The sequence below is a fragment of the Crocuta crocuta genome, unplaced genomic scaffold (genome assembly GCF_008692635.1).
Source record: "Crocuta crocuta isolate KB4526 unplaced genomic scaffold, BGI_CrCroc_1.0 scaffold72, whole genome shotgun sequence".
Taxonomy (NCBI): Eukaryota; Metazoa; Chordata; class Mammalia; order Carnivora; family Hyaenidae; genus Crocuta; species Crocuta crocuta.
Window position 1 is genome coordinate 1,968,094 of NW_027529427.1, and position 11,413 is coordinate 1,979,506.

General features: G+C 45.3%; 1 protein-coding gene across 5 annotated transcripts in view; it reads right to left on the reverse strand.

Annotated features, from left to right (window-relative positions):
* Positions 1-8,881, reverse strand: part of PEX5 (peroxisomal biogenesis factor 5) — a 25,832-nt gene extending 16,951 nt beyond the window's left edge. For 4 of the 5 annotated variants that reach the window (XM_077759068.1, XM_077759067.1, XM_077759066.1 and 1 more), the window contains exons 1-3: positions 8,782-8,881; positions 561-723; positions 200-235 (exon numbers count right to left, since the gene is read on the reverse strand). In XM_077759068.1, coding sequence (XP_077615194.1) covers positions 200-235; positions 561-707 — 183 coding nt within the window. In that variant the 5' untranslated portion in view covers positions 708-723; positions 8,782-8,881. Of the gene's footprint in view, positions 1-199; positions 236-560; positions 724-1,347; positions 1,752-8,781 lie in introns of those variants that run through there. The other variant, XM_077759065.1, reaches the window with a different exon arrangement.
* Between the last annotated feature and the right edge of the window lie 2,532 nt (positions 8,882-11,413).

Below are 11,413 nucleotides of genomic sequence, written 5' to 3' on the forward strand. Positions count from 1 at the left end.
TACTAATGTCAAACACAAGCAAAGGGAAGCAAAGAAACTATAGATTTGGAAACACTCAAACGAATACATATTTCAAAGCAAGCAGGAGGAATAAGGCAAATCTCGTTTGGCCAGAAGGGTCCAAAGACTGAGATGACGGTGAGCCAAGTTTCAAGTAAAAACACAAGGGGCGAAAGAAAAATGCAAGAGGTGTGTTTACCTCATCTTCAGAGGCTACTCCCAAAGGTTTGGAAACCTAAGACAGAAGAGAAACGGGGGGCAATATGGTTCGGTGGTAAAGACACACACAACTCAGTTGAACATGGGTTAAAATTCCAGCTCTGGCATGCCACGTGACCTTGGGCGAGTCACAAAACTTCTCTGAGCCTCAGTTTCTTCATCTATAAAACGACTGCCTTCATCCGTATGAAGAAGTACAATGCTTAGTGCCGAGTTAAGTAAACACTCATTAGGCGACAGCTCTACTTGCTACACAACAGAGAGCAGTTATCCCAAAGCCAGAGGGTCTGGCCCCTCCATCCCGGGTCAACGGCTTGTGTTTCTACATCAAGAATACTCACCGCCTCAGAGGCTGGGGCTCCTGGGGGCCAAGGGCCGGGCCTTAACCCCTCCTGTCGAAGGGCCTTGTCCTGGGTAAAGTGCCCGGCCAGCTTCATGAGTGGGTTGGCACCCCCGCATTCGGCCTCCACCAGCTCCCGCATTGCCATGGTGACCGCCAGCTCACTGATGGGCAAGGGTTTGGAACTGAGTTCCGGCAGCCAGATCCTTCCCAGCCCACAGCTCGGCCCGTAGCTCGGGGAAGCCGGCAGACGTCTGTCCCAGCCTGTTAGCCCCCGGCCACCCTCCACCCCTGTGCCTTTTGCGACGGCCCCACCTCTGCCGGGAGTCCGAGAGGGGGCCGGTGGCCTCCTGTTCCCCCCCACACACCCCAAAGGCCACCGCTTTCAGCCTGGGCCTCTCCAGCGGCCTCCTACGACTGAGGTGTCAGGCGGCGGGACCTGCCGGCAGCCGCCCCCTACGGAAGGGCCTGGACCCCATGGATCTGGGGGGACAATTCCGCAATTGGGCTGTACCGGAGCACTGGCCGGGCAAGGGCGAGTGGGACCCCGGTCCCCCACACCCCCAGTAGTCTGGCGAGTCCCGAGGGGAGCCATTCCTTTCCCCTAAGTCACCTGAGCCCCTCCTCCCATACGACCGGTCCCGGCCCACCCCTCTAGCCCCACGGCCCACCCATTTCCCGCGCCCCGGTCGCAGCTCCGGCCCCGCCCCCGGCACCCGCGAGGATCCGGCCGGAGCCGAGGAAGACGAAGAACGTGTCCCCGCACCCCCTCGGGGACCTGCGCTCACCTTCGCGCGCCGCGCTGCACGACCCGCCGGGGCACCTGGTGCGGCCAGAAGGGGGAGGGGAGGAGAGGGAAGGGGGTGGGGAGCCAGGGGCGGGGCTCGAGCTTAAAGGGGCCGTGGCGGTCGCGCAGCAGTCGTCTCCCTGCGAAAGCTGTTTGAAAGGGCGGGGCCTTAAGACTGCGACGCAGCGTGACGGGAGGAGCCGTGAATCTTAAAGGGGAAGAGCTCCTTAAAGGGGAAGTCTCGGAGTGGCGACTCAGAACGTTCAAAAGGATCCTCGGCCCTAGGACTTGTTTGATGGAAAGCTCAAAGAAGAGTGGAGCTGAGAGGGGCTCCCTGAGCTTTGGGAGAAAGCCAAGGGCGCGTAATCCTGGACCCAGCTCCTCCTGACTCTTCCCTGCTGGCACATTGTGACCCAAGGGGATTCCCTGCCCTTTCTGGGCCTCAGTTTCCCCTTCTAAAAAGGGGCTGGCTAGTCTTAAATAAGAAAGACCCTCGCGAGGGTCGGATCCGAGGCCTCCCTCAGCCTTCTAGAGAGGGCCACTTCCAAATTGCCCCTAGTGGGACTTCGTCACAATCTCCTTGGAGACAGAGGCCTGCCCCCGCCCCCCATCCCTCTGCCACCTCTGCGTAATGGGGAAAATAGCACTGGATGACGACAAATTCCAGAGACTAAAATTGGGTCCAACGCATCCTGAGTCCTCAAGCTGGTAACATACAGCTAAGGTGCACAGTGAATCACTCCTCTTCCTTCTTCCCTCACCACTGGTCAAGGTCACCATGGTGGCCATATTCCCACCGCTCCAGACTTTGAAAGGACAGACATGATACAAGAAATGATTTTTAATCACAGAATAAGCCTTAGGCTCACGATCTGCCACAGAATTGGCTCTGGTGTCAAACTTCAAGGTCACTGGGAAATAAACCCTGATATCTCACCTGGCTCCAAGACCAAGGAAGTCTTGGTGCCATCAACAAGGGCAGAAGGTGAGGGGTGCCTCGTTGCTCAGTCTCAATCGGTTAAGTGGCCGACTTCGGCTCAGGTCAGGATCTCACAGTTTGTAAGTTCGAGCCCCGCGTCAGCTCAGAGCCTGGAGCCTGCTTCGGATTCTGTCTCCCTCTCTCTCTGCCCCTCCCCCACTCATGCTCTGTCTCTATGTCTCTCAAAAATAAATAATAAAATGTTAAAAGAAGAAGAAGAAGAAGAAGCAGAAGAAGAAGAAGAAGAAGGGCAGAAGGTGCTCAGAGCTGCTAATAATTGAGCAAGGATGAGTTAGTACCAAAACGACGGGAGCACCATCCCAGCCCAGGGGGCCGGAGAGGAGACAGGTAGACAGCAGGTGGCGCCCTAGGCTATGATTATTTCCCGGTGTCCCTCAGATTTCAAAGGCTTTCAAAGGCGAAGGCCCTAGGGGAACAGAGGGGTTTGGCTCCATAAACTCCTCCCTGGGAAAGTAAAGAAGCTGTTTTGACACCTCAGGGGAACAGAAAGGCAGGGCAGACCTGAAGACTGTGCAAAATTTCTCCTTTTCCTTACATTTTCACCATCTTTCAGACCCACCGCCCCCTTTCCCTGGAGAACACAAATCCGCCCTTGCCTGTTCACTGTCCTCACACTGCCCTCATAAAGAAAATACCTAGTACCTAATAAACTAAACCATGCCAAGGAGGAAGGGATGCCCTCTGTAGAGTGTAAAGGACCCCTGGAGAGGGCAATGTTTAACAGAAAGCATATGATAGGGTAGAATTTTAGGAAATCAAGGCAACTGGAAAGGATTTCCCAGTACCACCCAAATGGTACCACACGGAGAACCCCCTGATCTGCTAGGAATTTAGTAACCTATTAGCAATAACTCATTATGTGGCCCCCTCCTAGGAGAATGGTAATAATGATAATAACTGATGTTTATTTAATGTTTACGAAAGGCCAGGCATTGCACTAAACACTTCATGGGCATTAGTGATTTTAATCTGCAGAATACCCTCTATGAAATAGGTATTACCAACCCCACTCTACAGATAAGACCTGCCCAAAATCACACAGCTAGGAAGTCAAAATTCAATCCAGACACAACTCCAAATACCCACCCATTATGCAACACTGCCTCCCAATCTTAGAGAAGCCTTGTTTATAAGCCCTGGAGAACTTCCTCTCCCAGGCCACAGAATTCTGCACAGAACTTGGCCCACAAGTCCAAGGGGAACTCTGGTGCTAAAAAATGACTAATAACACTAGTTAGGTGTTGAACATTCACTATATTGAAGCTTTAGATTTAAAATCCTAGATTCAACTTTAAATTATTATTCTATTCATCAAAGTAATACTTTTTTAAAAAGAGACTCATTTTCTATTTTTTTATTTTAGAGAGAGAGTGTGTGAGTGGGGGAGAGGGGCGGGGGGGGAGAAAGAGAGAGAGAGAGAGAGAGAGGGGTTCTCAAGCAGACTCCATGCTCAGCACAGAGCCCAAAGCAGGGCTCGATCCACAGCCCTGGGATCATGACCTGAGCCAAAATCAAGAATCAGGCACTCAACTGACTGAGCCACCTGGGCGCCCCAGTAATAATTTTTATAGAATGGAAATTTTACTTCATACTTTAATGTTTAATTCTACATATTCTTTAATAACTGTTTGATTAATTCAGCTTTAACAAGGGAAAGCCCCCTTAATTTTAGAAATAGACTATATTTACTGTGTGCCAGGTATTGTTCTAAGCATTTTTCAAATATCGATTTATTGAATCCTCACAATAATTTAATAATAGCGACTATAATTATCCGCATTTTACAGATGAGGAAACTGAGGCACAGAGAGATTAAATGACAGGCCCAAGCTTATACTAAATAGTAAAGCTATAATTTGAACCTACACCGAGATCATCAAATTTTATCTGTAAAGAGCCAAACAGGAAATATTTTTGTCTTTTCAGGTCGTACAGTCTCTGTCATAACCACTCAGCTCTGCTCTCATAGCACAAACCCAGCCAAAGATAATACACAAACGAATGAGCGTGCTCATGTTCCACTAAAAATTTTTATGGACACTGAAATTCACATTTTATATAATTTTCACATGTCACAAAAAATCCTTTTGATCTTTTTTTAACCACTTAAAAATGTCAAAACGATTCTTAGCTTGCAGATTGTACAAAAACAGGCAGCAGGCCATAGTTTGCTAGAAATAGACTTTGACCTATGTAATCTGGTTCCAGAGTCCATGTTCTGAAATGTTATGCTAGATTTTACCTTTTTAACAACATAAATTAGATTTCCTTAAACATTTTTAACTACCTGGCATTTAATATACATATGTTTTTAGGCATTTTTTTTTAATCCTTATGTTTTTGAAAGAGAAAGAGACAAGAGACAGAGAGAGAGCATGAGTGGGGGAGGGGCAGAGAGAGAGGGAGACACAGAACCTGAAGCAGGCTCCAGGTTCTGAGCTGTCAGCACAGAGCCCGACACGGGGCTCAAACCCACCAACCACAAGGTAATGACCTGAGCCCAAGTCAGAAGCTTAACCAACTGAGCCACCCAGGCGCCCCTATTTTTAAGCATTTAAAAAATGCCTTTAACGTTTATTTATTTTTGAAGGAGAGAGAGAGACACAGAGCGTGAGCGGGGGAGAGGCAGAGAAAGCGGGAAACACAGAATCTAAAACAGACTCCAGGCTCCAAGCTGTCAGCACAGAACCTGACACGGGGTTCAAACTCACCAGCCGTGAGATCATGACCTGAGCCGAAGTCGGATGCCCAACCAACTGAGCCACCCAGGCGCCCCTAAGCATTTTAAATGCCTAACAGGCAAATAACCTTATTAGGCAAAACTTTTCTAAACTTATTCAACCCTGTGCATCTAATAAATTAACTCATAAACATTTATCAAATTCCTTTAGTTCTCTTAAACTCTCAAGTCCAAAATTTTACTTCCCAAATTGAAGGCTAATACATCAGATTCTCTTAAACACCAAGTATTTTAGTTCATAAAGTCACTTACCTATACCTCTGGAAAACAAACTTACTGGCTCAGGTAGGTCAAGATCACTAGACTAAATTTGGAATCACAGTGAAGGTCCTTAAGAGTCATATTGAAGACCAAGGCAAAAGCCTTAGGAGCTCCATATTCCCAAGACAGTGCTATGTGAATCACAAGTAAGCACTCTCAACCCGGTTTTAGAGACGAGTTCTGTCTGCCATGTTATGACACACTGTATATGACACATTATAGGACACATAAGGCCATTTCCTTCAATCAACACGGTATCCAACTCACAGGTTACAGTTTTACCCTTAGGTGCAACTAATTTCTTTACTCAACTTCAATTGGGTAAACAAATTCTTGTAGAAGTGCTGAATTCTATATGTCTTTTTGTTGGAGGAGGAGCTGGAAATGGGAATCACCTCATCTGGTTTGATTCTTTAGTTTCTTAATGATGTAAGATGTAGTGTTATGCAACTGTCTGTGCTCTGGAGCTTGCAAATCAAGGGACAGTCTTTACACCGGTATGTTTTGGAAGGGCTCCTTGGCTATGATTCACCCATCCTCCCTTCCTCTCAGTAGCCATCACTGGCAGAAATAACTTGGCAGAGGAAGAAAGCAGTATGTGTAGGGAGACACGGCAAATCCTGAGCCTGGGCCCATCTAAATACACCCGGAAAAAAAATCTCAGTTTCCTTTAAGTGTTCAGAAAAGTGAGATCTAGATATAGCCGCGTGTATCCAGGGCTACCAACCTAGTTTTAGGTGCAAAGTACCCAACTCCATCTCCCGGCCACACAGCAGGGAACTCCCCAGGTAGCAAGGACTGTAATACACACTCTGTCTATCCCTGCTTCCAGCAGAATCTTTCCACTTTTAGAAATCCAGAGAGGTGTCAGAATACGTCACCCTTGCCAAAATCCAACTGGGAACCTTTTGATCCTCTCTCCTTCGAAGAACGGAGGGAAGGCAGAAAAAAAGAAGTCAAGGTTTTTTACTTGAGAGTCTTTCCCCAAATGAGTTTTGCTCCTTCTTCATTACTTTTCACCAAATATCTGTAGCTGACGTAGATAAGCAGTGTGTTTGTTTTCAGGAAGAATGGGGTAGATCTACTTTTCTCTATTCCTCCCACTAAGTACAACTGAAAACAAAACAAAACCTGGACATTGTATGTAAAATAAACATAAGGAGATTCCAAAAGGTGGAAAAAAGAAAGCAGACTAGCTACGGACTTCAGTGCCCAAGAAACAACATGGTAGTGGATTCTATGGGTTTTCTTTTTGCCTCTTATACCCCAGGGTGCTAGAAAGGTCAGTGACCTAGAAACACCAACATAAACAGATAAAAAAAAATTCAAAAGCTCCAATAAAAACCCCACTCTCCCTGGCCAAAAGCCCAGGAATAGGGTAGCCTGCAAAGACAGAATCTTATAGACATCCACATTGCTCCAGCAAAACACTAAATAAAAAACTGTGGGGACCATCTGGGTGGCTCAGTTGGTTGAGTGTCTGACTCTTGATTTCAGCTCAGGTCATGATCCCAGGGTCATGGGATTAAGCCCCACATCAGGCTCTGTACTGACAGCATGCAGCCTGCTTGGGATTCTCTCCCTTCCTCTCTCTCTCTCTCTCTCTCTCTCTCTGCCCTGCAACCATTTACACTTTCTCACTCTTTCAAAATTAAAAAAATACTTAAATAAAAGTGGTAGCCAAAATTTACAAAGAACTCTGAAAACTCAATAAGAAGATAGACAGCCCCAATTTTAAAATGGGCAAAAGATCTGAATAGACCAAACAAGATTTACAGGTGGCAAATAAGTATATGAAAAGATGTTCAACATCATATGTCATTAGGGAATTGCAAATTAAAACAACGATGTATCGCTAAACACCTATTAGAATAGCCAAAATCCAAAACTCTGAAAATACCAATTGCTGGCAAGGATGTGAAGCAACAGGAATTCTCATTTATTGCTGGTGGGAATGCAAAATGGTACAGCCATCTGGAAACAGTCTGGAATTTCCTTACAAAACCAAACATACTTACAAAACCAAACCAAAAAAATCCAACAGTAGTGATCCTTGGTATTTAACCAAATGAATTGAAAACGTTTGTCCATATGAACCCTATACATGAATATGATAGCAGCTTCATGCATAATTTCCTCAAACTTGAACACAACCAAGATGTCCTTCAGTAAGTGAATGGATAAACTGTGATACATTCATACAATAGAATATTATTCGATGATTTAAAAAAAAAGAAGAAATAGACTAAAATTTAAAAAGAAAAAGAAATGAGCTTTTAAGTGTTGATAAACCCTTAAAAAAGAAATGGAGGAATCTTAAGTGAAAGCAGTCAGTCCGATAAGGCTACATGCTAATATATGATTCCAATTGTGTAGCATTCTGGAAAAGACAAGACCACAGAGACAAGAAAAAGAACAAAAGATCAGTGGTTTCCGGGGCACCTGGATGGCTCAGTCAGTTGAGTGTCTAACTTCAGCTCAGGTCATGACCTCACGGTTCATGGGTTTCAGCCTGGCATCTGGCTCGCTGCTGTTGGCATAGCACCTGCTTCAGATCCTCTGCCCGCCCCCCCCCAACGCTTCCCCACTCACGTGCTCCCTCTGTCTCTCAAAAATAAACAAAATATTAAAAAAAAGATCAATGGTTCCATCAGGGACAGGGAGGAGGGACTTAGAGCAATGTAACTATTCTATATGACACCGTGATGGTGGGTACATGACGTCATGCGTTTGTCAAAACCCATAAAATGCACAACCCAAAGAGTGAACTCTAATGTAAGCTGTGGATTTTAGTTGACAATAATGTGTCAATATTGATTCATCAACTGTACTGAACATAACCACACTAAAGCAAGATGTCAGATAACAGGGGGGATAGGCACAGGGGAGACGTGACAAGGCATATGTAAACTCTGTACTTCTTTGCTCATATTTCTACCAATCTTAACACTGCTTTTCTGTAAACCTAAAACTACTCTGAAAAATAAAGCCTACTAATTTTTTTAAATTAGTAAATGGCAAAACAAATACATCAAAAAGGTGGTTCTTTAAAACGTTAAGAAAATAGGGGGACTGGGAGGCTCAGTCGGTTAAGCGTCCCACTTGGTCTCAGCCCATGATTGCGCAGTTCATGAGTTCCAACCCATGTCGGGCCCTGTGCTGACAGCTTGGAGCCTGGAGCCTGCTTCTGATTCTGTGTCTCCCGCTCTCTCTGCACCTCCCCTGCTCATGCTCTGTCTCCCTCTGTCTCAAAAATAAATAAACATTTTTTAAAAATTGTTTTAAGTTAAGAAAATAAACTACCAGCAAACCCAGTCAAGGAGTCAGAAGGGGAAATATAAGTACACAAAATCAAAAATAACAGGGAAGAAAGAATCATAAAAACAGAAAAAGAAATTTTTTAAAACATTGTGAGACTACAGTATTTTGCATACCTTTTTAGGTTCCTTCACCAGCCGACTTGAGTGTGGAAATTTGCATACACAAGGCTATTGAGGGTGCCTTTAGGATCAACCTGTGTGGTAGAGCGAAGAAAACAGGACTGAGCAAAAAAAAAAGAAGCTGAACTCCAGTGCAGTCAACACCAGTGTTCAGGTAACTTGTCTTTTATCTCATAAGTCATCAGATCACGAGGAATGAAATAGACAACATTACACACCATCCAGAAATGCCTGCTTGCGCTTGGGTGTGTCTCGTGGGAAAGGGGTAAGGGTATTCTCTATTTGGGAAGAAGGATTCAATGGATATTTTGCCAAAAATGCCAGAAGGGTGGACTGTTGTAGAGACAGCAGGCTGATTACTAAACCTCATTCCTCTTCCTCATGGGCATGCAAACTACATTTCCCAGCTTCCTCAGCTGTAAGGGAGACCAGATGACCAAACATTAGCTCACAGAACCTCAGCAGTAAGATAAGCACTACTGCCAGGTCTGGCCTGTGAAATCCCCCATGTGCCATCCTCTGACTCTTGACCTTTCCATCTGTGCATAGTGACCTTGGAAATCATGTGGTGAAATAGCAGAGATACCTGAGTCTTTAACTCGAAAGTGATTATCCCAAGTAAGACACCCCAGAATCCAGGACAATACACATACAACCCAGACCCACATTTTCTCAGGTCCACAGTCCCTCATCTTAAACTCTTGGAGGCAGATGTGTCTCAGTATTCAGAGCTTTCAAGATTTTAATAAAGTAAATACAGTATGTGAATTGCATACCTTCCCCAGCCAGCACCCTAGAATCAAGCACATTAGTACTTCTGCAAAAATACATGAATATTTACCTCGAGATGATCTATAAATAGCCTCACCCATTCAGGCCAGGTTTTGTCATCAAATGAGTTTTGGCATCAGATCTATTAAAAACACTTTTGGGGGGCGCCTGGGTGGCTCAGTCGGTTAAGCATCTGACTTCGGCTCAGGTCATGATCTCACGGTTCATGGGTTCGAGCCCCGAGTTGGGCTCGATGCTGACAGCTCAGAGTCTGGAGCCTGCTTCACATTCTGTGTCTCCCTCTCCCTCTGCCCCTCCCCTTCTCTCTCTCTCTTAAATAAATAAACATTAAAACAATTTTAAAGAGTTGGAAATTTTAAAATTTCTAATGCTGGTTATAAGCTTGAGTAATAACTTATAACTTTCAGCTAAAACTCATGACTCTAAAATCAACAGATATTCCAAGTTGAAAATGCAAAGCTTAACGTCATACGGAATTTTAAACCTACCTAAAACTTAACATCAAAATATTATGATTCACTGTCTCTATACTAAATTTTATACCTTCTCAGAAGATCAATTTGACTATCTCAGGAAGGCTGAGGTCATTAGGTCAAAAAATTAGTGCCATGAAACAGTCAGTTATCAGTAAAGAACAGGACAGGAGCACACAGTGGGGGTGGTGGGTGAGGGAGGTGGTAAGGGGCTACCTGGTGCCCAAGTAATTTTTACTGGTGAAATCACTGAGCTTTCTGCTGGTGGTATTAACCTGCATGGACCACAGGGCTGGGCTTGCTGGACGGGCTCACAATTTGCAGTTCAAATCAGGGCATCTTTTGCACAGAACCTTATCCCATCTTGGATAGATGAATGGCTAATGCACCCCCACCTAGCCCTGAGCAAGTTTCCTGTTACTTATGAGGTTCTCCATTCCTTCTCTGTTTTTTTTGTCTTACCCAATTTCCTAGCCCCTTCATTTGCCTCTTTTCTAATCCTCCAATTAAGGGTCATCAGTCCCACATAAATCTTTTCCTATTCATACCTGCCTGGCCTGGCCTCTAAGACTTCACACTCCTTTCCTATGTGTCTGGCCTGTCTTTAAAGACCATAAACTTTTCTTCTAGTGAAATCTGCCTTCTATTTTTCAATTTTTCTCATCTCCAAAATCCTACATAAAACCGAATCCTACATTGTTCTGTTGTTGTTGTTTGTCACTTGATCTCAGCCAGAAGGCCAAGAAGCTGTTATTCTTAAGCACTTCTTCCTGACGTCTTTTTTTTTTTTCTAGGAGAGAGAGAGAGACAGTGTGAGCAGGGGAGGGTCAGAGAGAGAGGGAGTCACAGACTGAAACAGGCTCCAGGCTCTGAGCTGGCAGTCAGCACAGAGCCCGACGCGGGGCTCGAACCCAGGAACCATGAGATCATGACCTAAGCGAAAGTCGGACGCTAAACCAACTAAGCCACCCAGGCGCCCCAGTTCTTCCTGATGTCTTGAGCAATTGTGATTCTTAGAGCCTGAAAGTTCCAGACAGAGGCCTTTTTATTTTTTTTATTTTANGGCGCGGGGCTCGAACCCAGGAACCATGAGATCATGACCTAAGCGAAAGTCGGACGCTAAACCAACTAAGCCACCCAGGCGCCCCAGTTCTTCCTGATGTCTTGAGCAATTGTGATTCTTAGAGCCTGAAAGTTCCAGACAGAGGCCTTTTTATTTTTTTTATTTTTTTTTTTTTAATGTTTTATTTATTTCTAGGAGAGAGAGAGAGACAGTGTGAGCAGGGGAGGGTCAGAGAGAGAGGGAGTCACAGACTGAAACAGGCTCCAGGCTCTGAGCTGGCAGTCAGCACAGAGCCCGA